This window comes from Buteo buteo, chromosome 11 (assembly GCF_964188355.1).
Source record: "Buteo buteo chromosome 11, bButBut1.hap1.1, whole genome shotgun sequence".
NCBI lineage: Eukaryota > Metazoa > Chordata > Aves > Accipitriformes > Accipitridae > Buteo > Buteo buteo.
In genome coordinates, this window is record NC_134181.1 from 42,732,482 (window position 1) to 42,757,850 (window position 25,369).

The 25,369-nt window shown below is 56.4% G+C and overlaps 3 protein-coding genes across 14 annotated transcripts in view; 1 reads left to right on the forward strand and 2 right to left on the reverse strand.

Moving 5' to 3' along the window:
- Window positions 1-333: 333 nt before the first annotated feature.
- NIPSNAP1 (nipsnap homolog 1) lies at window positions 334-3,644 on the reverse strand. Its single transcript, XM_075041876.1, has 10 exons — window positions 3,562-3,644; window positions 2,636-2,763; window positions 2,407-2,452; window positions 2,000-2,094; window positions 1,752-1,822; window positions 1,495-1,635; window positions 1,267-1,298; window positions 1,021-1,115; window positions 832-915; window positions 334-744 (listed from the first exon to the last, which is right to left on the reverse strand). The coding sequence occupies exons 1-10, from the start codon at window positions 3,621-3,623 to the stop codon at window positions 680-682; spliced, it is 819 nt and encodes a 272-aa protein (XP_074897977.1). The 5' UTR covers window positions 3,624-3,644; the 3' UTR covers window positions 334-679.
- A 99-nt stretch (window positions 3,645-3,743) lies between these two features.
- LOC142037436 (uncharacterized) lies at window positions 3,744-9,478 on the reverse strand. 7 transcript variants are annotated; one of them, XM_075041871.1, is made up of 10 exons: window positions 8,903-9,478; window positions 8,576-8,736; window positions 7,249-7,318; window positions 6,472-6,576; window positions 5,862-5,934; window positions 5,440-5,537; window positions 5,230-5,333; window positions 4,842-4,995; window positions 4,179-4,287; window positions 3,744-4,072 (listed from the first exon to the last, which is right to left on the reverse strand). In XM_075041871.1, exons 3-10 carry the CDS (start codon window positions 7,309-7,311, stop codon window positions 3,744-3,746), a joined length of 1,035 nt encoding a protein of 344 aa, XP_074897972.1. In that variant the 5' UTR covers window positions 7,312-7,318; window positions 8,576-8,736; window positions 8,903-9,478. The 7 variants fall into 7 exon arrangements, with proteins under 7 accessions (XP_074897972.1, XP_074897973.1, XP_074897970.1 ...); XM_075041872.1 differs by having other exon boundaries at window positions 4,179-4,272; window positions 8,795-9,478; XM_075041869.1 differs by having other exon boundaries at window positions 8,795-9,478.
- Window positions 9,479-9,790: 312 nt separating this feature from the next.
- The window catches only part of NF2 (NF2, moesin-ezrin-radixin like (MERLIN) tumor suppressor), a 49,851-nt gene continuing 34,272 nt past the window's right edge, over window positions 9,791-25,369 (forward strand). For 2 of the 6 annotated variants that reach the window (XM_075041881.1, XM_075041878.1), the window contains exons 1-4: window positions 9,792-9,996; window positions 21,348-21,473; window positions 22,561-22,683; window positions 24,943-25,026. In XM_075041881.1, the coding sequence (XP_074897982.1) occupies window positions 9,883-9,996; window positions 21,348-21,473; window positions 22,561-22,683; window positions 24,943-25,026 (447 nt within the window). In that variant the 5' untranslated portion in view covers window positions 9,792-9,882. Of the gene's footprint in view, window positions 9,997-21,347; window positions 21,474-22,560; window positions 22,684-24,942; window positions 25,027-25,369 lie in introns of all 6 variants that reach the window. The other 4 variants (XM_075041879.1, XM_075041877.1, XM_075041882.1 and 1 more) reach the window with 3 other exon arrangements.

The following is a 25,369-nucleotide window of genomic DNA, read 5'->3' on the forward strand; positions in this document are numbered from 1 at the left end:
GTCCCCCCACACGCGTGGGCTTGGGGGGGGTCCTGGTGGAGAAGGGCACCCGCAGGCATGGTGGGGTCCTGGTTGGGGGGTCCCCAGTGGCACTGAGGGTATCCATGGACTTGGGGGGGGCATGGTCTGGGGTCCCCAATGGCACTGGGGGCACACTGGGGATTTGGGGGAGACCTCGGTGTATCAGAGCACCCATGGGTGGGAGTCTTTTGGTGCAGGGTGGCCCCCCCTTGGTGCAGGGGGCACCCATGCCATCCTGGGTGAGACCTGGTTGGGGGCTGAGCACCCCCAGCCTCCTACCCCCCCCCCCCCCCCCCCGCAAGAGGGCCAGGCTTTGGCATATTAAATATTTAATTGGCAGGAAAGGCACCCACTGGGCCCATCAGGAATAATTAAGACCCCCCCCTCATCTCTGCAGTCTGCCCAGCCCCCCCAGGCAGTGCTGTCCCCTGCCGCAGGTGGGGACCCACTGCAGGGTGGGGGGCTCCCACCCTTCCCCTCCCCGCTCTCATCCCCCACAGGGCACCCCAAAATGGGGTGGGGGGGGAAAGGAGAGCTAGGAGCTATGGGGGAGCAGAGACCCCCAGCCCTTCCCCAGCAGGGCCGGGGCGCAGGCAGGGAGCGCAGGCAGGGAGCGTGCCCCTCCGGGTGCAGGCAGATGCCTGGTGCAGACCCCCGCTCACTGCAGGGGTGAGATCTTCAGGGGAATCATTATCCGTGACTCCATGGTCCGGATCAGCGGGACTGGAAAAGGAAGCGAGAACGAGGTGAGGGCAGGGGGTCCCCGCCGTGGGCAGGGGGTCCCCAGTGCAGGCAGGGGGTCCCACTCACCCGTGTAGTACACATTCTCATCCCAGCCCCTCTTTCTCCAGGCCGCGTTCCTCGTCTCTTCCCGGGACTGCAGGTCCTTGTAGGCTGCGGGGAAGGGACAGAGCTGGCACCCAGGACCCCCCCACACACATACAGCCCCCACGGCAGGGTTACCCAGGGGGTGACACGGGTGGCAGGGAGCCTGCTTACCCCAGAGGTGGTGCACGACATACAGTTCCCCGATCTGGGAGAAGAACCCGCCGACTGCCTCCTGGTTCTCCTGCCGGTACTTAATGGCCCGAGCCCTGGCGCACAGCAGGAGAAACATGGAGGGACTTGGAGCATGACTGCTCCAGCGGAGAAACATGGAGGGGGGAGTTGCCCAAGGGCCTCCCCTGCTCCAGGGGGACCTTTTCCTACCTTGGCTCCCTCCATGCTGGGAAAACAGTCACTTACCAGTTGTTGCCCCATTCGATCATGGTCCCTGGCTGAAAACAGAGGAGAAAAAAAAAAAATAGAGTGAGCAGCCAGATCCCATCTGCTCCCCCTGCTTGGGGTCTCCTCACTGAGGAGGGAGGAATTTGGGGGACTGCCCCCCAAAACACCAGGCAGGACCACCGCCCCACAGGTATATTGATCCAAAGGCCGCCCCGAGGTGTGGGTTGGCCCCCCGCAGCCGCTCACCTTCAACTTGTAGGTCCTGAGCTCATAGATGTTGGGTCCCTGGCGGGGCAGGGGCTCGTTCCAGAAGCTGAACTCGAGGAGCAGCTGATTCCGGCGGGACAGCAGCATCCGGCTCCTCTCCTTGCGGAAATCCAGGTACTCCTGGGGACAGCCCCAGCCGGGGGTTTCGGGGTGGGGGCGAGCGTGACCCGGGCCAGGGGGGGTCAGGCAGAGGCGAGGGGCAGAGCTCGGGCAGCTCGCCCCGATCCCGGCGGTACCTTATTCTGTTTGAGCTTGTTCATGCAGTCCATGAGGGCCGGGTACCCGCCTGAGAAGCGCCAGAGGTGCACTGGAAGGACAGCGTGGGGCTGGGGAAGGGGGACAGCACCCCAAAAGACCACCCAGCAGCTCACACCCCTCTCCCCCTGTGTGACAGCCAACCCCTGGCACAACCAGGGGTCTTCACCTTTGCTCTCAGCCCCTCCGGCAGCGGAGGCGCCGGGAGCGACTGCCAGCCTGCCCTCACCTGCCTGGTCCTGCTCGCCATACCACGTGTTCCAGTTCCCCACCAAGTCGCAGGGGTAGTCGGCATCCGAGTGGAGCTTGGGCAGCACCTCCTCTCTGTGGGGGCACAGGGAGGGTAGCTGGGGGGAGGAGCAGCCACCCCAAAATGCTCCCGATCCCCCCATCTGCCCACCCAGCCCAGTACAAGGGGTCTGGGCATGGGAAGGTCTGACCTAACGGGACCTGGAGCAGCCCTGGAGGCTGCACCCATTTCACAGGGAGGAAAACTGAGGCAAGGAGCAGGGGCACAGACCCACCCAGGGTCTTGAGGAGCTCTGCAGAAGCCCTCCCACCCCCCTCAGTCCACAGCAGCACCCCAAGACCCTGCCAGGATGCCAGGCAGCCCCCCCAACATGCGGCAGGGCTCACGTCAGGCTGTTGTAGGCATCCAGGCACTCCGGCTTCACGTTGTGAACTGCAGGGAGAAGAGAGAGGGGCTGCTGGGGTGGGAGCCGAGGCTCTGGGGTGGGAGCAGGACCCAAGGGAGAGCAACTGGGGTGGGGGGGGGTGTCCCCACAGGTGAGGGTGGCCCAGCACGGCAGGGTGCACCCCCTCTGCGTTCACCCCCAGCCCCTGTCCTCCCAGCAGGGCCACTCACACTGAATTTTGTAGAGGTTACTGGTCTCCTTCTTAGAGAGGAGGTTGGAATGGGCGTCCTTGCGGGGATCCACCTTGTGCACGAAGAGGGAGCGGAACCAGCTGCCTTCGGCGTCCCTCGAGTAACCCCTGCGAGACAGCGGGTCAGCACCGTGGGCCTGGGGTTGGGGCAAGCACCCACCGACACCCCCTCGCTGGAGGAAACGTGACCGGCTGGAGGGCCGAACAGGAACCAGAGGCCATGCTGCCGGTCCTGCTGTCCTGGTTCCGCAGGCAGCTGCCTGCATCGTCCTGCTGCCAGGGAGCACTGTCCATCTCGGAGTGGGGGGGCTTCACCGGGTTTTATCCAGTTCATCTCAGGGGGGAGTGCCTGGCCCGTTTGTGTAGGGGGTGTGCAGGGAAAATGTGGGAAGGCCCGGAGGGCATGGGGGGACAGGGAATTTTGGCCAACTCTGCCCTGATCAGAGCCAGGCCTGGCCCCATGGCGGGGGGGGGCACCCCCCCAAAAAGGAAGGGATCCCCCTCAGCCCTAGGGAGCCACTCCGGCCAGCGGCGATCCCCTCCTCCGTGGGATCGACACCGGCCCAGCCTCGCCGGTGCCTCCCCCCCCCACCCCAGAAGGATGCAGAGTCCGGGGGGGATGCGGAGGGGGGGACGGACACACAGCCACACACACAGGGCCCTTCCCCCGCCCCAGGGCCGCGCTGCCGGCCGGACCTTTGCCCGCCGGGCTGCTCCGTCTGGTGAGACATTAACAACGGGGCGGGGGGGGGGGCCCCCGCCCGCCCGGCACCGCGCCAGGCCCCGGGGCCTCGCCCGCCGGGAGCGGCCCCTCGGCCCAGCTGAGGGGAACCGGGACCGGGGTGAAGCGGGGACGCGGGGCCTGGGGGAATTGGGGCCGGGGGGGGGGGGGGGGAGGCCGCTCACCGCGCTCCGCCGGGGACCCCGCCACCGCCGCCCCGCCGCAGCCACCGCAACGCCGCCGCCATCTTCCCCCGCAGCGGGGCGGGGCCTAGCGGGTGGGGGGGTGTGGCTAAGGGGAAACCCCGCCCCTTCTCTCGCTGCAACCCCCCTAACCCCCCACCCCTCAGTCCGGCCCCGCCCTTCCCTCAGAAGCTGGCCTGGAGAAGGGTGATTCTGATTGGCCGTCGAGACCCGCGGCCGGCCACACCTTCTCGCCCCGAACCCCGCCCACCCGCCCCCGCCCGCGGCCAGGCCGAGGTCTCATTGGCTGACGGCGGGGGGGCGGTGCCCGGCAAGGGCAGGGCCCCATCCGAGCCCTCGGATGCTAGCAGCCAATGAAAAGAGTCAGTTGGAGAGAGCAGTGTCTGATTGGCCGCGGTGTCTCGCTCCGCTTCATCCGACTCCCTGCCGGCCAGAGGGGGCAGCTGCTGGTTGGTCGTTGCTCCAGGAGGGCGGAGCTCCCTCGGGCTCCTCCCTAGGGGAGGCGGGGTCAGGATGGGGCGGGGCTGCGGGGCGTCCCGCCGGCGGGAGCGCCCCGGACTGGGGCAGGAACCGGGATCGGGACCGGGATCGGGACCCACCTGCTGCGGCGGCAACGGCGCCCACGGGGGGCCCCCGCGGCCCCCCCCGGGTGTCCTTTGTCCCGCAGGGCACCCCCCGCGACGGGGCCTCTTCCTGGGATAGGGGCGCCTGCCGTGAGGACACGGGGCGCCCGCTGCTTGCTCCTGCCCCACGGCTTCCCCCCATAGCCCCCTCCCACCCCAGAGCCCCCCCCAGCATGCCCCATAGCCCCCTCCCACCCCACAGCCCCCTCGCACCCCCTAGACCCCCCATCCTGCCCCATAGCCCCCCAGCCTGGCCTATTGCCCTTCCTGCCCCATAGCCCTGTGGGGTGCCCTGCCCTGGGGTGTTTGGGGTCACCCAGGTACTCTGCTGGAGGGGGTAACAGGGCCCCCCAGAATCCCCCACAGTGGGTATGGGGGTGTCACCCTGGCCAGACCCCTCAGCTGCTGCTCCCGGGGGCACCATGGCACCCACCAGCACCCATGGGGCACCCCACCACCTATGGGACCCCGGGACAGAGGGTGTCGGAGCAGCTTGGGGTGCACCTGGGGTTAGGCTGGGGGTTGGGGGTACCTACTCCACCCCCTCCAGTCCCCAAATGCCACAGATTGGGGGGAGGAGGCTGGTTTGGGGGTCACCCGGGGGGGGTCAGCACCCCAGTGGCCCCCTGCCAAGCTCACCTTGCTGGGGGGCAGTGGAGGGACTGGAGGGCGGCGAGGAGGGGGAGTAGGGGGGCTCCTCAGGTCCTCACCCGGGTGGGCAGGCAATGGGGGCAAGGGGGCACCAGCACTCTGGGGTTCCTGGGGCATCTGCAGGGAGAGGGAGCGGGGGGAGCTGAGGGGAGGAAAGAAAGAGGGGTTAAGAAGTTAACTGCCCTCCAGACCCCCCCCCAAAACTCTCTGTGACCCTCCCAGGCCCCCCAAACCCTCTCTCATCCCCTCAAAGCCACCAACCACCTCCTGCCCCTGCGATCCTCCAAACCTACCACAACCTCCCCACTACCCAGGCACCCCATACCCCCCTCCCCATGGACCCAAGCCCCCCCGTGCCCCCCAGTGCCCCGCTCACCCGGGCAGGGGCGATGCGCCCCGGCGCAGGGCGCAGACCCAGGCGTTCAGCTCCTCGGGGGTCTCGGCCCCCAGACAGTACGTTCGCATCCCGGGGTGCTCAGCCTAGGGATGGGGGGGGGCCCATGGTGGATGGCACCCAGGTGTCCGGGCCTTGTGCCCCTCACCCAGGGCACCCCCAGATCGGGGGACTCAGGGGGCCGGGGCTGACCGTGAAGAGGAATCGGGGGGCTCGGGGGGCGGGGGGCAGGACGTGGATCTCGTAGCCGGGCAGGGGGAGGCCGCCCCGCACTTGCTGCTCGCTGCTGTCTGGGGGGCAGAGGGGTCTTGGTGGGGAGAACCCACAGGGATCCCCCATCGGCACCCCGAGACCCCCAGCACGATCGGGGGGACGTCGGGGACCTCCTCTGGGTCCACCGGCTGCCCCCAAACCTCCCGGGGCCCCTCAGACCTCAGAGACCCCCAGGGACCCCCAACTGCCCTAGGGACCCCCAATCTCCCAGGATCCCCGACTCCCCCAGGGACCCCCAATCCCCCCCAGGGACCCCAGGTCACCCAAGCCCCCCCTCATCCCCAAGTCCCCATGCCATCAGACTGTCCTACCCTCCCAGACCCCCCCAGACCCCCCCTCACCCCGGTAGTAGTAGAGGCAGAGATCGACCAGCACAAACCAGCGGCGCTTCCAGAGCCGCAGCCCCGAGCTGTCCTGGAGGAGGTGGACGGGGCTGAGCCCCCCCAGCCTATCACCCCCCCTGACCCCATGCTGCCCAAAATCCCCAAACCCTTCTGATCCCCCCAACCCCATAACCCTCCCCCCAGCATCCCCAACCACCCCAGACCCCCCAAACCCTCTCTGATCCCCCAAACCCTGCAAACCCCCAGCACCCCCTGCCACTCCAGATCCCCCCAAACCCCATAACAACCACCAGCACCCCACACCACCCCAGACCCCCCAGCTCTCTCTGATCCCCCAAACTCCATAAATCCCCCAAGCCCCATACCCCCCCCCCCATGCCCCCTCTCTGATCTCCCAAAACACATAACCCTCCCCCAGGACTCCCCCCACCCCAGACCCCCCAAATCCCCCCAGGCCTCCCCCACTCCAGTCCCCCAAAAACCTGTATGCCCCCCAGCACCCCCCACCCCAGATCCCCTCAAATCCCATACCCCCCCAGCACCCCCTAAACCCCCTACACCCCCCTGGACTCCCCACCCCATAACCTCCCCTGCCCCCCCACCCCACCTGCTTGTGCAGCCAGCCCCGCATGGCGGGGGGGGCACGGGGGTCCCTGCGCAGCGCCTGCCCCCCCTTTCCGAAGGCATGGACCCGCGGCACAGGCCGGCAGGGCTGGGCAAGGGCTTCACCCAGAGCGGGGGCTCCAAGGGGGCCCCCCCCGGGCTGTCATGGTCCCTACCAGCCCCCCTACCCCAATTCACCTGTACACCCCACAATGACCTCCCCGAGCTCCCCAGGGCTCCCTTGGGCCCCCCATCCCCTCCTCAAAGCTCCCCATGGCCCCCCCAGCCCTTCTGACCTCCCTTAGGTCCCCCATGACCCCCCCAAAGTTCCCCATGGCCCCTCCGGTCCCCCCGAGCATCCTTGGGTCCCCCACGACCCCTCCGAAGCTCCCCATGCCCCCCCAGACGCCTGACCTTCCCTGGATCCCCCATGACCCCCCCAAAGCTCCCCATGGCCCCCCCCAGCCCTTCCGACCTCCCTTAGGTCCCCCATGACCCCCCCAAAACTCCCCATGCGCCTCCCAGCCCCCCTGAGCTCCCTTGGGTCCCCCATGCCCCCCCCAAAGCTCCCCATACCCCCCCCAGCCCCCCGACCACCCTTGGGTCCCCCATGGCCCCCCCTTGCCCTCCCCCAAGCTCCCTTGGGTGCCCCATCCCCCTCCCTAACTCCCCACAACCCCCCCATCCCCCCCCTTGGGTCCCCCATGCCCCCCCATAGCTCCCCATACCCCCCCCAGCACCCCTGGGGTCCCTTGGGCCCCCACACCCCCCCCGTGCCCACCTGGGTGCCCGGGCTGTGGGTGTCCGCGGGGGCCCGGCGGGGGGGCTCGTCACCGTCTGCCATGGGGGTCCTGCGGGGGCAGCGGAGAGCGGGGGGGGGCCGGGGGGGGCCGTCAATGTCCCCATTGTCCCCGCGGGGACAGAGGGCCCGTTCTTCCCCTGCCCGGGCTGCGGGGGCGGCCGCTGCTCCCCGGACGCTGGGTCCCCCCCCCGCAGGCTGGGGGGGGTCAGGAGGGTCCGGGGGGGGTTCTCACCCCCCGCTGGTCCCCTTCCCCTGCCTGCTCCTGCCGGGGTTCAGTCTGTCCCGTTATCTCATGCTGGTCCCAGTTGCCATCCCAGTAATGCTGAGTTGGTCCCAGTTCTGTCCCGTTATCCCAGTACTGGTCCCAGTCCCATCCCGTTATCTCCATGCTGGTCCCAGTCCCATCCCATTATCCCAGTAGTGGTCCCAGTTCCATCCTGTTATCTCCAGCTGGTCCCAGTCCCATCCCATTATCCCGGTACTGGTCCCAGTCCCATCCCATTATCTCCATGCTGGTCCCAGTCCCATCCCGTTATCTCCATGCTGGTCCCAGTCCCATCCCATTATCCCAGTAGTGGTCCCAGTTCTATCCTGTTATCTCCAGCTGGTCCCAGTCCCATCCCATTATCCCGGTACTGGTCCCAGTCCCATCCCATTATCTCCATGCTGGTCCCAGTCCCATCCCGTTATCTCCATGCTGGTCCCAGTCCCATCCCATTATCCCAGTAGTGGTCCCAGTTCTATCCTGTTATCTCCAGCTGGTCCCAGTCCCATCCCATTATCCCAGTACTGGTCCCAGTCCCATCCCATTATCTCCATGCTAGTCCCAGTCCCATCCCGTTATCTCCATGCTGGTCCCAGTCCCATCCCGTTATCCCAGTACTGGTCCCAGTCCCATCCCGTTATCTCCACGCTGGTCCCAGTCCCATCCCATTATCCCGGTATTGGTCCCAGTCCCATCCCATTATCTCCATGCTGGTCCCAGTCCCATCCCGTTATCTCCATGCTGGTCCCAGTCCCATCCCGTTATCCCAGTACTGGTCCCAGTCCCATCCCGTTATCTCCACGCTGGTCCCAGTCCCATCGCGTTATCCCAGTACTGGTCCCAGTCCCACTCCGCCATCCTGATGCTGACCTGGGTCCCAGTCCTGTTCTCTTACCCTGGTGCTGGTCCCAGTCTCCATCCTATCAACCCCAGTGCCGGTCCCCATTCCCCGGTCCCAGTTCCATTACCGCAGTGCTGGTTCTGCTCCCAGTCCTATCCCATTACCCAGTGCTAGTCCCAGTTCCAATCCCAGTCCCATACCGCTATCCCAGTGCTGGTCCTGGCCCTCCAGTCCCACTCCTGTTATCCCGGTACTGGTCCCAGTCCTGTCCTGTTATCCCAGTGCTGGTCCTGGTCCCGTTATCCTGGTACTGGTCCCAGTCCTGTCCCGTTATCCCGGTACTGGTCCGTTATCTCAGTATCTCAGTACCGGTCCCAGTCCTGCCCCGTTATCCCGGTACTGGTCCGTTATCTCAGTACTGGTCCCAGTCCTGTCCCATTATCCCAGTACTGGTCCCGGTCTTGTCCCATTATCGCCGTGCTGGTCCCAGTCCCGTTATCCCGGTCCCAGTCCCGTTATCCCGGTACTGGTCCCGGTCCTGTCGCGTTGTCCCGGTACTGGTCCCGGTCCCGTTATCCCGGTCCCAGTCCCGTTATCCCGGTACTGGTCCCGGTCCTGTCCCGTTGTCCCGGTCCCGGTCCCAGTCCCGTTATCCCGGTACTGGTCCCGGTCCTGTCCCGTTGTCCCGGTCCCGGTCCCCGTCCCTCCCCGTGTCCCCGCCCGCTGGTCCCAGTTTCCACCCCCACCCGCCCCGGGGCCGAACTGGGCAGCGCCCGCCCGGGGCGGGACGAGCCCCGGGAACGCCTGGGCCCCCCCGGGAACGCCTGGGACCCCTCGCCCGGGCACCCCCCGCCACCCGGTCCCCCCGGGAGCAGAAGGTCCCGGGTGGGTGCCTGCCCCGGGGGGGGGCGGGGGGGTTGGGGGCAGCACCCCCTGTCCCGGCGTCACCCAGGGACGGCCCGTCCTGCGGGGACACCCACGGATCGAGGACAGCCCACGGGTCACGGACACCCCGTGGCACCGGGGGGCAGCCCTGCCCCGGCAGCGTGGGGGGGGTCCCGGGGGCGTCCGTCCGCTGCAGGGTCCTACTGCCCGTCCGCGTCCCTCCCGCTCCCTGCCACGCATGAGCCTGACGCCCCGCCCCTCCGCGCACGTCACGGCGCGGCGTGCCGCCCGCTCCGCCCGCCGCCAGGGGGCGCCACCGCCCCGCCCCACCTCTTGCCTCCCGCTGCGCTGGGAGGCGGCCTCGCCTCTCCCCGCCCCCTTCCCTTGAGCGGCATTCCGCTTCCCCCAATCACCGCCGCTCCCGCTCCCTCTCCTCCATCACCGGTCTTCCCGTTGGCTGCCGCGCCGCTCCACCCGCCTGGCGGGGGCGGGACCAGGCCGGCGCGGGACCAATAGCGGGGCGGCGAGGGCGGGCGCAGCTCGGCGCGGCCCGGAGCGGCGGGGGCCCGGGCCCTCCCCACCGCCATGGCGCTGCCGCCGCGCTGAGCCGCCTCCCCCCGCCATGGCCGGGGCCATCGCGTCCCGCATGAGCTTCAGCTCGCTGAAGAGAAAGCAGCCCAAGACCTTCACGGTGCGCATCGCCACCATGGACGCCGAGATGGAGTTCAGCTGCGAGGTGACGGCCGGGGCGGCGGCGGCGGGACGGGACGGGGCTCCCGGGCCGGGGGGGGGGGGTCCCGTTGAGGTGGGCCGCGTCCCCTGCCGCCGCCTTCCCTGGCCTCTCCCCGCTCGCCCCGGCGGCTTCCCCTTAGGCCCGGCAGCGGGGCCGGGCCGCTGGTGGGAGCGGGGAGGGGGTGGGCTGCGGCCCGGTGCCCCGGGTGCTGGGGGGGGGCCTCAGGCCTGCCCTGGGTGGGCTCCCCGGCCCCCTGTGGGAGGCACACGGTCACGGAGTGACCGCTGGGGGGCTGCACGGGTGGGACAGCTGGGTGCGGGCACGCCTGGCCCATAATTCAGGTTTATTCCGGTTATAATTCAGGTTTATTCCGGTTATAATTCAGGTTTATTTTGCCGTCACAGCTGAAGTTGCCCACTGTGTGGTGGCTGTCGCGAGGAGGCCGGGGCTTGCGGTATTCCAGGTGGTGAGGCTTGAATCCGTGAGGGTCCGACTCGAAGCGCTCCGCAAACTCACGAGAACGAAATTTTCACGTTTTCATGAGTTGTTAGCTCAGTCCCGAGGACGAGGGGTGTTCCTGGGGGGCTGTGTCCGGGTGCCCGCACCCGTTGTTTCTGGTTTTTCTCTGACACTTTCTTTTTTTTTGGGGGCCCTTGGTCATTCTTAAACATTCTCCTCTGGGCGGTTGCTGTCAGGCCTCGGGGGTCTGGTTTGTTGTTGCTGCGTTTTCAGCCGATCTAGAGCGATTGGACACAAAAACATTGAAAGCCATCTCTACCCAGTTTAACTTTTTTATTCAATAGTTACGTATTTCATTAGTTTGGTCCAAATCTTGATGGAACTCCAGTGCCCATAAGCTGAGGTGCGTTTGTCGTCATAAATTTTCTTGCTTTTGAAATCTGTTGTCAGCTCTGAAGAACTTTCTGCCTTTCCCAGGGATTAAGGATTTATTTTAGACAGTAGTGGTGTGAGCTTCCCACCGTTGCGCTGCCAGGAGAGTTTAAGTGTCCTGGCTCCGTTCTTGCATGTTTTTCCAAGGCTGCCAGTAATAATGTATGATGAAAAGTAAGTAATTCTTCTTTCTAATGGTGCGGTCGCTTGTTGTTTCATGTTGGGATTAAGGTGTTTGTGCAGCAGTAAGGCAACGCTCTCGGGTGGGATTTGACCATGCATCTTCAGATGACTTTTCACGGAGGTTCCTGCCAAAAAAGCTTGTCGCTGCAGATAGACTTCTCCAGCCCTTCTGGAAGCGCAGGAAGGCGCTCACAAGCTGCATGTATGGTCTTGCTCAGGTCTCCTGTATCTTGTCAGAGCCAGCGCACGAGGGATGCATGGGGGAATTCGGGCGTCGTCCTGCAGTGCAGAGCGCTCAGGCAGAGGGGAGGGAAGTAGTTGGGTGCAGGTGGGTGATGGGGCTCTTTCACACCATGCTTGCTGCAGACCAGGTGTGTTTTATTCAAGCACCGTGCAGCCCATCTTGAGGTGCGAGTTTTATTCGAGCAGTCCAGCTCGCCGGCCAGGTCTCTGCCCCTGTCTTTGTCTTGTAGTTGTACGGCTCTGGGGAAAGCTCCTTGGCTTGCTGACTCTGCAGAAGTACACCAAGCCCAACGCCTGACGTTGCGGACGGATCAGACACACCCTGCGGCCTCGAGTCGCTGGGGCCAATGTGAGGGAGGGGATGGCAAGGTGGCCCAGGGAAGTGCTTGGCTTGATCCTCACCACGGCAGCCCACGGTGAGACCTGGAGCCAGGAGAAGAGCTTGCGTCTGTGGTGGTCTCGGCTGCCCCGCCTCAGTCAAAGTCAAAGGGGTGGGAGAGTCGATGATCCGTGGAGGACCATGCTCCTCCCTAAAGGGATCCGGCCCCTGTCCGAAGGTTTGCTGGGCTCAGGCCCTGAAAGGGCAAGATGGGAGAGCAGCAAGCAGCGCTATGTTTGCCTGAGTATCTGTGTGTGTTTCATTGTGGTGGGCTCCTTCAGGCGGGAAGGAGGACTGCTGACCCGAGCAGGAGGCTGGGGAGGGGGAAACCTCTGCTGCACAAACACTCTTTAGAGGATTAGTGGAAGGAGTCTTGGCAGCGAGATTCTTGCTGTCGTGCTGTTTGGGGGGCTCTTGAGTTGCGTTTTTGTGGCCTGTGAATGGTACCTTGTGCTGACAGGGACAGAGAGCTGTGGCTTGTTGGAGGTCTTGTTGGGAGCCTGCTCCTGGGGGCATGCCGCTCCCTGCCAAGCCGGGCAGGGGGAACCACCGCTGCCTCTTGGCTTCACCTGCCTGTGCTCCTCCCTTCCCTCTCTGCCGTTGCTGCTCTTCGGCCATGGGCACCTCCTGGCTCCACTGAGGGAATGAGCTGGGGGTTCAGCAATTCCTCTGCAAGGCCAGTAGTCCCAGGATTGTAACTCTGGTTGGGTTTTGTTGCACACCCGGTGTGCTGGAGCCTGCTCCCTGCCTCAGGCTTCAAAGCCCATGGGAAATGGCAGCGGAGCAGGGGGAGGAGGGAGAGCATGAATGTTTTGCTGCCTAATCCACGCTGCCGCCTTGGCTTCACCCCAGGTTGCCCGTCCAAACAGCCTTGCCAGGGAGCCCTGGCTGCTCAGCAGCTGTCCTGGGGGAGCATGGTTTGTTTGAGTCTTGGGAGCTGAGAGGTGGGTGTTTGGAGCAGGATGGGGCAGCAGGAATTTCCTCTGCGTGCTGGGGCTGCAGGTCCCCGGGAAGGAGAGGCTGTGGTCCAGGCGGAGCAGCCTGATTTCTGTCATCCTTCCATGCCGTCTTGCCATGCCCTCTGTCCCATCCACTTCCAGAAGACCCCATCCTCCCTGCACCCCGTTGCAAATTGCCACTGCTCGTCTCTCTGCCCAACCTCTGCACTCCCAGCCTTGCTCCAAGCATTGCCGTGTTGCTCTCTCCCCCGTTTTTCTTCTTCAGAAGCTGGATGCATGGCTGGTGAGTGGTCCAGGGGGTGTGTGGCCATTCTGGGGAGGCTGATGCTACACGTGCTGGTCTTCAGCACAGTTTAACCAGTGGCTTCCTGGACAAGTATTGATCACGTTGCTGGTAAACACATTTAAGCAATCAGGGCTTTGCTGTAGTGGCTTTTCTGTGTGAGATTAATGTAACTGATGTTTTTTTCTTTAAACTTTGTTCCCGAGCTCTTGAGTTGTGCTCTGTGTTGTCACGAGTTAGAGTTCCCAGCCCCGCTGTGCAGGACAGAAGTGACATCCTCACCTCAAGGCGGTGACAGCAGAGACTCGAGACCTCTAGGCTGGCCAGGCAGCTGGAAATGGTGGAGGCCACGGGGTGTAAGATGTAACCTGCTCTGGCTTGATGGCTGGCTCTCAGGACTGGACTGAAGGTCACTCGGTGCAAACTGTAGAGCTTCAACTCCTGTCCCAGCAGTCCTTCTTCTTCTGACCCCACCAACACCACAGTAGCTGGGGGGGACCTTGGTTTTCTGTGTTAATTTTTCAATCTGCCCCGTAGAAATTCCCAGCTGTGTATTTTAAGAGATTAAACCTGCTTTGCATCTGTTTACTCTGCAAATGATGTCTCTAAATTGAGCCTAAATCTAAAATAATTCATGGAAATGAAATCTTAATCTTTCTAACATGGCGATGAAGTTTAATAATCACAGTTGGGGTTTCACTTTAAAGACTTATAATTTGTTTGGGGAAATCTTGAAGATACAAAGTGAGTGTATTCTTTTTTTTTTTTTTTTTTTTTACTTCCATGGTGGCTGTTTGAGCCTGGTACCTAATTAATTGATAACATCTTGAGGAAGGATAGACATTTGCATAGCTCTTAAAATCTCCATCTTAAACCAATCCCTAGCTGCCTCACCTTCCTGAGAACACCCTCAAATAGCCCGGGCAGTCCCTCGGCTTTCTGTGCTTGGAAAGCAGAGCAGGAGAAATCTTGTTGAAAGACATTTATTGTTGATGTTTTCCTGCGATTACCACGGCAATAGGCCGTACACTGCTTGAGTACCGATTCGGGAAGCTATTTTAAGCAGCACTAGTGTAAAGCAGAGCTTGCCAGGGTGTGGTACTTGCACTAATGGCTTGATGTCACTTCAGAGCGCAGTGCCAGGAGGCTGCCGTGCCCAATGGTTTCCTCTGCCGTTGCCACCCCGATGGTGCAACTTGCTGACAGTGGCCCTGAACCAAACTAAAGTAGTCGATGTGGCAAAGGTAATGTGATTTTGGTGGTGCCTCTCTAGATGAGGTAGTTGGTTATCCATTATCTCTGGCATAACATCTTAAAGCCCTGTGGTATTTTTGAGTCCGTGTCTTCCAAGGCATCGTTCATCCCGTCCCTCCAGTGGGATGGCAGTGGCGTAGTGTGGCTGGTGTCAGGTTGGTCTCACCCACTCTGATGTGCAGTTTTTTTCCTCCAAGAGCCAAGTTCCCTGGCTGATAGGAAAACCCATCAATCTTTCTTTTGGTCTTGTGCATGGCTTTGCCCATTTCTTCCTCTTGCAGTGGTCAGTCGGGTTAGTGGCTCTCTGTCTCTGGAGCCACAGCACCTTTTCTGAAGGGTGTGGGGTTTTTTTAGCCCTTTCTGTCGTGCCTGTGATCTTGGGCCTGAAACTTTTGCAGGGATGGTTACTCCACCAAGGTGCAGCTAGCCACCCAGCTGCTTTCCAAGCTTAATCCTTTCACAGCAGGAACTTCTGCGGGTCTTAAGATAAAAATGAATGGAAAAGCTTTACAGCCAACCTAAAGAAAGAGTTTAAGTATTCAAGCAGCAAGAAGAGGCAAGTTTGGTCTGACGTATTTGCTGATCTAAACATGCATCCTGTTATTGCTTCAATGCTTAAGCTGTTCCTCTCTGTCCAGAGAATAATCTTGGTTGGAAGGGATCTTTTTTAGCCCAGTGCCCCACTCGGTGCAGGGCCAGTTGGCTGACATTGGTTGTAAAGCTTTTCTCTTTGCTTGTAAGTAGATGAGACCCAATTTCAGCAGCATGCGGCCAAGCGTTAGTCTCTTTGTTAACAGGCATAGGGAGTTATGTAGCTGAGTTGCAAAAGTTCATCCTCTGAAATGAGAGCAAGTGAAGATTTGGTGGTGAAAATCTGGGGCCAAATAAGGTTTTGAGTAAGAGCTGGCACAGTAAATCAGGGTCGAGTTTTGAGCTCTGTCCAGTGACTGTACCAAAATAAAAAGGCAAGAGAAGGAAACCAGGGAGTGGAGTGCCCCCAGCTTCTTTCTGTGTCACAGGATACTTGGAAGGAGTTTTATAAAGATCCTTCCATCCCTGGTTAAATGTTTAGCAGCAGCTCAGTGATGCTAGTAGGGGCAGTGACCTCTCTCAATGCTGCTAAGCTTCTGCAAGCAGGCAGAAAGTTAACTGGAAAAGACGAATCTGTGGGCAGTAACAGCTATTTTAAAAAGCTGAGAGAAATAATCCCCCTCAGCTACAAAATGATCTTCAGTAAATTGTTGGGATACCAGCTGTCAAGTCAATGTTCTGGTTCCTTAGCGTGCCCATCTGCGCTGATCCTGCGTCGGCTCTCTGCGAGCGCTTGGTGCTGTTTGGTTGCTGCTGATCTCTCTTTAAATATGAGACGCGGCAGGTAAGGGCTGTTTTCTCACTTCATGTCTTGGAGGGGTTTATGCCAAAAAGAGTCAGAAATTCTGCTGATTCACAACAGTGTCATTTGGGAATTAATTTTTCAGAGATGTCTTGCTTGATGCGGTTCAATTCTGCATTCCCTTAAGCTGTGCGCAAGTCACATGGGACTTATTATGAACACAGATCCTCTTTGGCTTCTCTCTGCCTGCACCCTGGATCTGAAACGCTCTCTGGATCCCGTGTGTCCCACTGCAGCCTCTTCTAAGCTGGTTATGAAACTCTGTGTTATCCGGTTCCCTCCAATGATGGTTCAAAACTACTGTCGATCCTCAGTCTCTGGTTAATCCGGAGGAGGTGTGTTGATGCAAAGGGGAAGGAGGGAAGGCATTTGGGATAGAAAGTCTTTCTCTTTCGATGTATAGGCTCTAGTTTTGATGCCGTTTAATACCTCTCTTTTTTTTTTTTTCCTTCTCCTTTGTACAGGCAGTGTCTTTCAAGTAGGTGGTTCTTGAAATTAAAAGTACTTGAACAGGGAAGCAGCCCTGGAAACAATCTACTTGAAGCTGGGAGGCAGCACTCTTACAAAATCAAACAGCCCTTAAGATTGGAAGAGAGGCATTTGACAGTATACGTGGTTAGCCTTGCTTCATTCAGAGGTAAACTTGCCGTTGCCAGGGCAAGGCTAACCCTCTGTCCCAAGGTTGACAGCGCCGGCTTCTTAAAGCCTAGCTCAGCTTTCCCTGGGGTAAGCTGTCTGGTTTCAGACTGCATCAGCGTGCAAAAGATCATTAGAGCAGGGCAGGCTTGTGCTGAAATACCCGGTGTCCGTCAGCAGTCGGCTCTGGCACGGAGGTAAGGCTTGGCTCTGTGATCACTACCCTGCTCGGTCCTTCCCAGGGCGAGGAGGAGTGTGCTGTACTGCAGAGCATGCGACGGCAGCACGGAGATGGCTCCGTCTAACGTTATATCTCTGTGCATCCTTGGTACAGGAAAGCCAGAGGTTCTTGCACGAACCAAGATCCTTCTCTTGGCCTCTTGGAGCTTCTTCGCCTGCATTAAGCTGCTGACCCCATAACTTTTAATTTGTGCAACCCCAACTTGTAGGGTGAGGTGAGGCTTTGGGACATCGTCGGTTGTTGTCCCCTCCGCCTCTCCCGCTTGCTTCGGTGCCGGCTGGCCAGAGCCGCAGCAGCTTGTTCTCCCATGTACCCCACTCTGTCTCTGTCTTGGGCAGACACCACGAAATGTGCTTGGCTGCACCATCTGCGTTGTTATGCCTGGGTGCATTTTTGGCCTCCTCGGTGGTTAACAGAAATAGATTTTAATTAAAAGCTCATTATCGAGTTGTCGTGTAGCATTAGTAAATAAAAATAACTTTTACAGCCCTGTCTTGTGGCTTAGTAAGTGGCAATTGAAAGTATTTGACATCACTTTATTTTTTAAAAAATGGAAGAATATTGCATATTTGATTCCCTGTTTGCTCTAAATGGGCTTTAAATTCAAATAAATGGTTATCTGTGGCACTTCTGTTACCATTCAAGTCCAGAAGGAGAAATAAATGCGGTCTGCAGTCTGAAAGTTATCTCCGTTTCAACTGTAAGTTGTTGTGGGTGGTTTGTTCGGGCATCTCCTGGTGGGATGAGGAACAGATACAGGCTACCCATTTATTGTTTCCCAGGTAGTTAGTGGAGGGATGCTCTGCTCAGCCCCTGCCCTCTCCCTTCTGCCATCTCCCTCCCTGTTTCAGTGCGGAGGTGTCACATCCTCATGTTAAAGCGTTCTTCTAAATGGGAAGAACATCACACGGTGGAAGCTGAGCACTTCTTCCTGGGGCTTGGTCCCCTTTTCTGCGTGGTCTTTTAGACTGTCGTGTCATCACAACAGGGGCTCAGTGCTCTCTTCTCCTCTCTAGCACAGAACTAACACTTAATAAAACGATCTGCTAAGGTGAAAAGCCATTTTCTGCATTATTTAAGGTTAAATTGGTGCAGTAAAATATTTTATAGGTGTTAGTAATTTCTTCAAGGTCATTCTGTAACCCAATACTGATCCTCCCGCAAAGCGGTTGTGTCGTGTGGGGTACGGAGGGACCGTTCCAATGGGTTTGCTCTCGGAGGCAGCATGCCGCGGCTGAGCTGGTGAGTGCTGCCTTAACCTCCTTCAGTCACTTCTTTGTGCCTTATTCCCCAGCCTGGCCCCAGGGATAGCTGAAGCTCCGGTGGTTTGCTTTTGTGACAACAAGGAGGTGAGATCTCCATTCACCATCCCTGGACAGAGCCAGGTTCTGTCACCTGGGGTTTGGGCACCTCTGTGTTGTCCAAGGATTGCTTCTCATGTGAGGAACCTTAATCTGAAGAAAAGTGTCGGCCTGTGCCAGTGGTTTTGGGAATCGCTTTTCTCTGTAGACCCCCCCTGCTCAACCCTCTACATGCAGAGTGGTTGCACCCTCTCGTGCCCTGGCACCCATTTTTTGTAGTGCTTGGCCTCCCCCCTTGTCACCCCATGACAAGAGGATCTCACAATCCTTCTGCTTGATTTTGCGGCTGGTTTATTGACTTGTTAGCTAAGGAGTTGTTGTGAAACTTGACAGAAGGGTTGTGCACCAAAATAAATTGTCCACTTGCCTGCTAGTTGGAAATGACTCTTGGTGCAGGTTAATAAATAATGCAAACCCTGTTAATAGATGCCAAACGCGACGTCTCTGCTGGAGAAAAAGATGATGCCAATAACCCGTACTGGAAGTACTCCATTCTAGCCACTGGCTGCTGAGTTTTAAGTGTTTAGTGCTGTTTACTTAAAATGCTGTGCTGATAAATTCTAAGCACTCTGTACTTAGTAAAGAACATAAATTCCAGCTCTGCAGAATAACAGCGTTGCACCGCTTACCCTGTTTATAAAGCAGCTCGTCCACATATTCCTTCAACGACTCGCCGAATATATCTAACAACCTGTGTGTGTGATCATGCTAATGGGAGAACGCAAAGCTGCAAATGCAAGAGGTGATGCCTGTGGCTGATCAAGGATGCTGAAGCGATGCAGTTGCATCCAGCTCCGTCCTGCGGGTCGAGTTGAGGTTATCGTGATGGAGCTTTTTATTGGGAGATTGGGCTTTGTTATAGCATCGTGCCAGCCGCTCTGGCATATGGCTGAGAGGGGATTTTTCTGCTCTAAGCTTCTTTGTTTTGTTTTCAGGAGCTCATAATGGCTTGCAAAATTGTCTTTGTGCTTCAGGTGTCACTTTAGTGCAGAGCAGGGGAATGGCGTTATGGGCAGAGGATGGGATGGGGAACTGCCAGCCCATCCTGGCTCTCCCCCAGGCCCTCTGCCCAGCCTTGGACAGCAGCCCTCTTCATCTCCTCGTGCCTGGGGGGGTGTCTTTTTTTTGTTTTTTATGGTCAGGAAATGTGGCAGTTAATGATACGAGGCCTATCAAGTAAGGTTAAGGAGGTCTGAGGTCCTGAACGTCTGTAAAACAGTTGGAGTTCAGCTGTCAAAAGATGCCACTTGAATGCAGATCGTTATTTTAAGTACCGAGGTGTGGAGTGAAATCATGTATGTTGAAATAAACGTGGCTGCTGTTCCATTTATATATTTAATGAAGGTAATTCAGCACAGTCGGGGAGGATGGCTGTGCAATGTTACGGTTGGAGACTTTAGCACCGTGCAGGCAGGAATGTTAAATATATATTTCTGCCATAACTTAGGCATGCAATGACAGAGTGGTGATGTAAAATCTAGCAGCAGAAGCAATCACTTAAAATATTCCCGTCACCAAATCAAAATTGTGGGGGGGGGGGGGGGGGGGGGCGCAGCAGGGAGCACACAAAGCTCTTGCTTTAATGCTCGCTGCTGGTCTTCAAAACTAACTGCTGGCTTGCTTTTAGGGAGGAAACCTTTGGGTCGTGCCAGCTGGTGCAGTGTGGTGAATAAGGTTTGGGTGCCTGCATGAAACTCCGCAGGGGTGGTTTGGTGGGGAGCTGCAGCCGATGGAAATCCTAGCTCGGGGGGGACTCAGTGGGGTTGCTCTGGGGTTGTTCAAAACACCGATCCCATGGGATGCGGAGCAGTGTCTGGGGAGGAGATGGTCCCGTCAGCAGCACGCAGGAGCCCATCCTGGGAAAGGTTTGGTGCAGGGCTGTGTGCGCGCAGGCACCCATCGCTCCTCTAAAGCAATAGGCTGAAATGTGGTCTTGCAGAAAGAAAAAAAAGCTGATAATGCTTTATGCCAAGCAGTTTAATTCTAGTTAAGAAATAGCCCTTTGATGGCAGCCTGTTTTTATGTGCCTACAGAAATGGTACAAAATAGCTGTTTAAATGTGTCTCGCTCTGTTTTGTCTGAACCCTCGAATTAACCTCCCTCTTAAAATAATAGTCAGGAAAAGATCTTCTGCAGTCTGAGCCATCCTGTGCTGAGCTGGAGCTCATCATGGGGACTGGAGGCTAGCTAAATGTGTGAAATTAAGGTTTTATAATTACAACACTGCGAAACTTGCTCCTCCTGGTGTTTTTGACCTCGAGGTGTTGACAGCACTTGATAGGAATTGCGGAGAGGCTGTTGTGAACCGTCCGGGGGTGTAGGTTTTTGGAGGGTAGCGTCGGCTTTATTCTATTCTGGGAATGTCAGCATATGTGTGTTTGTGTGCCCTGGGAGGGGGAGAAAATAGCGATATGCTCGTTTAATCAAAGCCAACAGAATGGCAATAAGCTTGTCCTCAATGGCTTTGCCCACAAGGCGGCAGTGGGTGACAGCAGGAGCGGCGCGTCACCCGCACCAGCAGTCCCTGCCATGCCTGAGCATTAATATTGATGCTGTCCAGGTGGTACCAAGATTGAGTTGTAGTGACAAGAGAATGTGCCGAGATCCTTTTGCCCTAGGGCTTTAGAGTAATGGCCATATGTCTCGGTCCAGCAATTGTTTCCACCGTGCAGATGGAAGACCGAAGTGGCTTTGGCATATTAGATTCATCTGTTTTATGTCCCTCTTCACCTTTCTGCCTCCCAACGCCTTCTGTTTTTATGAGCAAACTTCAGTAACAACATAGATGCGGCTGCAAGATTGCTCGAAGGACACGGTCTTTGAGCAGGACCAATTTTCTCTGCTTCTGAGCTGCTTTTGTCATCAACGTTTTCAGCAGAAAACGCAGTTTGACTCTATCAAAACATGCTCCAAGAGAACCACTGACTTCTGTAATAATTTTTTTTTTTTTCTGAGCTCTTTTTCCCTTTTACCTGTGCAGGGTCAGTAGCTCTGGATGAATGCACTTTGTACACAGATTGTTTCACTCCTGATTTTCAGGAGCGTGTTGCGCCCCTATCTGTGAAACCCTGTTGCTGATGCTGGAGTTTGTGCAGGGCTTCCTGGGGCTATAGGTAGAGACATTAAAGCCACTAAGGGGAAGTTAAGAGTGATTTTCATTTCTTGCTGGAAAGAGGCTGCTTGTAGCAGTGCATGGCTCAAAAGGAACCTCAACGGACCCTTCACGTCCTCTGTTGAATATCGGTGGGGTGCCAGAGGAAGAAACGGGGGGCTTTATTTGCAGTCTTGTTTGCAGGGGTGGAAAAAAATCACATCTGGGTTTCCGAGTGAGGGAGGAGTTGGTGATCGGCAGATGAGATCAGATGGAAGGATATAAAGTATGCTTCGTTAGGGTGTTTCCTTATCTGTACCAGATGCCTTCTCCACAATCTCAAAGGCATTGTGAGGCGAAAAAAGAATCGATTTGGCTGAATGGAGATGGAGTTCTGAAATCCATCTTTATAACTCTGCTTCCTGTTTGCTTTCCTACAGGTGAAGTGGAAAGGGAAGGACCTGTTCGATCTAGTATGCAGGACACTAGGACTCCGAGAAACCTGGTTCTTCGGGCTTCAATACACTATCAAGGATACGGTGGCTTGGCTCAAAATGGACAAGAAGGTTGGAACCAAATTTCCCTTGAGAGGTCGTGTGGGATGACAAAGGCGAATGTACTTTTTTCCTTTCTTTGATTACCCGAGGTTGTGTTATGTGTGGTATCAAAGTGAACTTCGTGAAGTGTATTTAAATCTCATCCCCATGGCATCTGTAGTCAAATGGGGAAGAGCTGGCAGAGATACCCCACCCCAGCTCTTTCTGAGCTGTGAAGCCTCAGACCATGCACACTGAATGCCCTTAAGGCATTTTGGAGACAGCCATGCTGAGATGCTGGACTTCAGGGTGACTATAATGCAAATGAAACATAAAAGTCTCTCTTCCTATGCCCATGAATGACAAAACCTTTAGCAGAAAAGTGAAGTTGCATCTTGGCTTTTTTTTTTGTTGAGATGTACAAAGAGCTAGGGAGGAGGTAAACCAGGGGAGTGAAAAGGAGATAGAGATAAGGGAGGAAACCTTCCCAAATATGCAAGCCTCAAGGTTGCCGAGGGGTGGGTTAGAGAAGTGATAGATGTGGTTCTGTTTGCATCCAAAGGATGTTACACTAAAATCAGACGGTAATCGAGACTGTGAGGGAGGTCTGGGTGTCTCGCATGTCATGCCAAGGTTTTAAACTAACATGAATCTGAACTGGACAGTGCCAGCACAATAGAAAGGTAGCGAGGAACAACGCTGAAATACAAGAGGAGGCAGTGCAGGGAAACAACGAGAAAGTCGTATGGTGGCGCAGCAGGATACAGCATCGCTCTGCGAGGTTCAGTAGAGGCAATGTGTGCGCAGCAGATCAGGATCAACCTTTGCTGTCTCATTTCGCATGCCGTTTGTTTCTGCCTTGTTTGTTTTCTTGCATTGTTAGGAGTGTCAGAAATGTTTGGTTTTTTAACTATGTTTAGTTAGACAAAAAAAGAAACTTAGCTTCTTTTTTTAACTATGGTTTCTGAACTACTTAGGTTGGTTTGTCTGTTCTAGATGTCTAAAGTGCTTGACAAAAGATGTGCTGATCTGAACAGTAGGGAGCTATGTCTTGGCTCCAAGAGACGGAGTGCTGAAGAAGGTGAAAGAGTAGCTGAATGGCTCTTGTATCCTACAGGTTCTGGATCACGATGTTCCGACAGAGGAGCCTGTCACCTTTCACTTCCTGGCCAAATTTTATCCTGAGAACGCAGAGGAGGAACTGGTCCAGGAAATCACACAGCACTTGTTCTTCCTGCAGGTAGGAGCCATGTCAGTACACTGTTTTCCAACCCAAGGGAGAAGGAACCAGGATGAGTAGAAGTGCGAGACGGTTCCAGGGTCAGAAAGTTGGTCAGCAGAGTGTGGATCCTCATCGTTGTGTTCACACCTTTCTGAAGGGAGTTGTCTTCAACAACAAGAACTTCTTGAAATAGGTCAAAGATGGTTTGTCTGGATGAAGCAGGCACAGATGCCCAGACTTGCGGACCTCGTAAACTGGCTGTCAGGAATGATTAGGTGATTTGTAATACTAGTGTGTGGTAGCTAGGGGAAATGAATCTGTCAGATGTTGGCTTGAATGACACACACAGCCTTGGAGTCCACCTCTCTGCAGGGTGTGGATATCAATTGTGCTGAGGGACAGCAATTGCCTTTGTACATGATAGCATTGTTATGTGAAGCAGGGGAATTTGATCCTCGAGAACAGAATGCAGCCAACCTGTTTCATGTTCAGGCTGTACAGCAAGGTTCACCTCTTTGCCAAACAGCCTTCAAATAACTGGAGCAGAAGAAAATCCAGAAGTACAGCTCCGTCAGAGACCGATGGCAAAAGCAGAGGAGAGGGGGAATCGTAACGGTCCCCGCCCCCCCGCCCCAGTAACTCTTGCCCTTACGTTAAGCATTTGGAAACTGTGGTGAATGCATCTTCAGGCTTTTTTCTTCTGTATTTAAAGTACGCTACAAAACTTCATGTCCTGAGAAATTAGCTCAGCTGATGTTGCTGTAGCAGTGCTGCATGGCTGGTAACAAAGAGCTTCTGTCACAGGAGCTCTTTTTCAGACAAGATCAATTTTCTGAAACAATTTCTTATAAAGGGTTGTGTCAACTACGGTTACAGGGAGTAGACTAGTCCTAGTGAGACCCCTAGGTTCTTATTGGGATGTTTCAGCTGCTCTGTGGCTGTTAATTTGAAGTTTCTAAAATAAATAAGTTATAAAAATAAAAAAAGATACTTATGTTTGTTACACCAAAGTAGAGGCAACCTGCATTTGGATGCTCTTGGACATACCAGTGTAGACTTCAGTGTGCCCTGCTCTTTCAAATGGATATCAAAATTTGCTCACCAGCTTCTTGGTACTCCGCAGTCTTCTAAAGTTCATCTTTGTTCTTCACAGCTAAAGGAGTTCTAAATGCAAAGTATTGCTGTTAATTTGCAGGGTCCGTCTCGTGCACTAGTGTCTCCATAGGGCTGTTTTTAAATATCTGATTTGCCATGGACTTTATCCTTGATGAGGAAAAATGCTGTTGGCATCTTTGAAAAGGAAAATCAGAGAGGAAAAGCAGTTACAGCTACATTTTATGAATGCAGACCGTGACTTTTCTACTAGGATTTCTGATGATGAGAGGAGCCTGGGCTCCTGTAACACATATGGGAAACGGGAGCCCACGTAAGCTTGCAAACTCTCCTGTTTTTATCTTAATGCAGGAGAATATCTTCTGTGATTATGTTGTAACCAACTTTGAGGACTCAAAGCATGTTATAAATTTAAATTGATGTTACTGCATCTCTGTGACAATCCATTTAAGTCTCCCAGGAAATAGTATGGGCTTTTTTCTATCTTTATTCAGGAAAATTAAGTGTGCAAAACCAAAAAATATTGAACATGACAGGTTTAATTTTTTAATGCACAGAAGCCAGGAAATGTAAAGCTGTGGCTTTTGGGAACTGCACGTTGGCTCTCCTGGGAGTGTGCGCAGGGCTTGTGCCTGCTGCTAAAAGCACTGCCACGGAGCAGATCTCCTTGTTGCCGGTGGGATTGGAGGGAATTAGCCTCGAGCACAGGTGAGCACTGACTCATTATGAGGCCTAAATATCCCAGAGCAAAACCTTTGTGTGCTCAGAGACTTGGCTGCAAGCTTCTTTTTTTAGTTTAGTGGTGTGTATAGATGTTGTATCAATCCATAGCTTATGCCTTAAGAGGTTTTATCTCTGTGTTTACATGCAAGACTTTCCCCCCCCCTTGCCTTTAGCAATAGGATATAGGTTCTGTCATTTTCCACGTATAAATTTAGCTCTTCTCGCAAACCTGTGTGAAAAAGGTGGCCCATGAAAGCCTGAGCCCTTCCCTTCTGAGCCACCAGAGACTTCCTGGGCCTGAATTGTAATTAGTGTTAGGAAAATTGTTAACTGTGTGGTTGACAGCTCAAGTTAAAACAAACTGCAACCATCTGCTGTGACAGTCGTGTTTTGCACTGCTCCACTAAATGTGTGTTATGTGTCCTTTACCGCTACGTGCAGGTGAAGAAGCAGATTCTGGATGAGAAGATCTACTGTCCTCCCGAAGCTTCTGTCCTGCTGGCCTCTTATGCTGTCCAAGCCAAGGTAGGCACAGAGGGATTCTCCAAGGGCCTGCTGACGTTGGCGATGGGTTAGCATTGCTCCTGGCAAGCGAGGCGCTTTGCAATGTACCCACCTCCTGAGGAAGGGGAAGGCAGGGAAATTGTTAAAACTTGGGAAGTGAGGGGACTATACGAGCGCTACTGCCTTCTCCGCATGGCTGGTTCCTGGCTACCTTCAGGCATTGGACAGATTTTTGCTTTCTCTTTCCAGGATTCTTTAGCAAGCGCTCAGCTTATGAGCTGCAGTGCTTGCTCAAGTGTGGCTTACTACTGGAGCAGGTGAATTCCCTGAGCCCGTGCTTTTTTGGATCTCCTCCCTGCTCTTG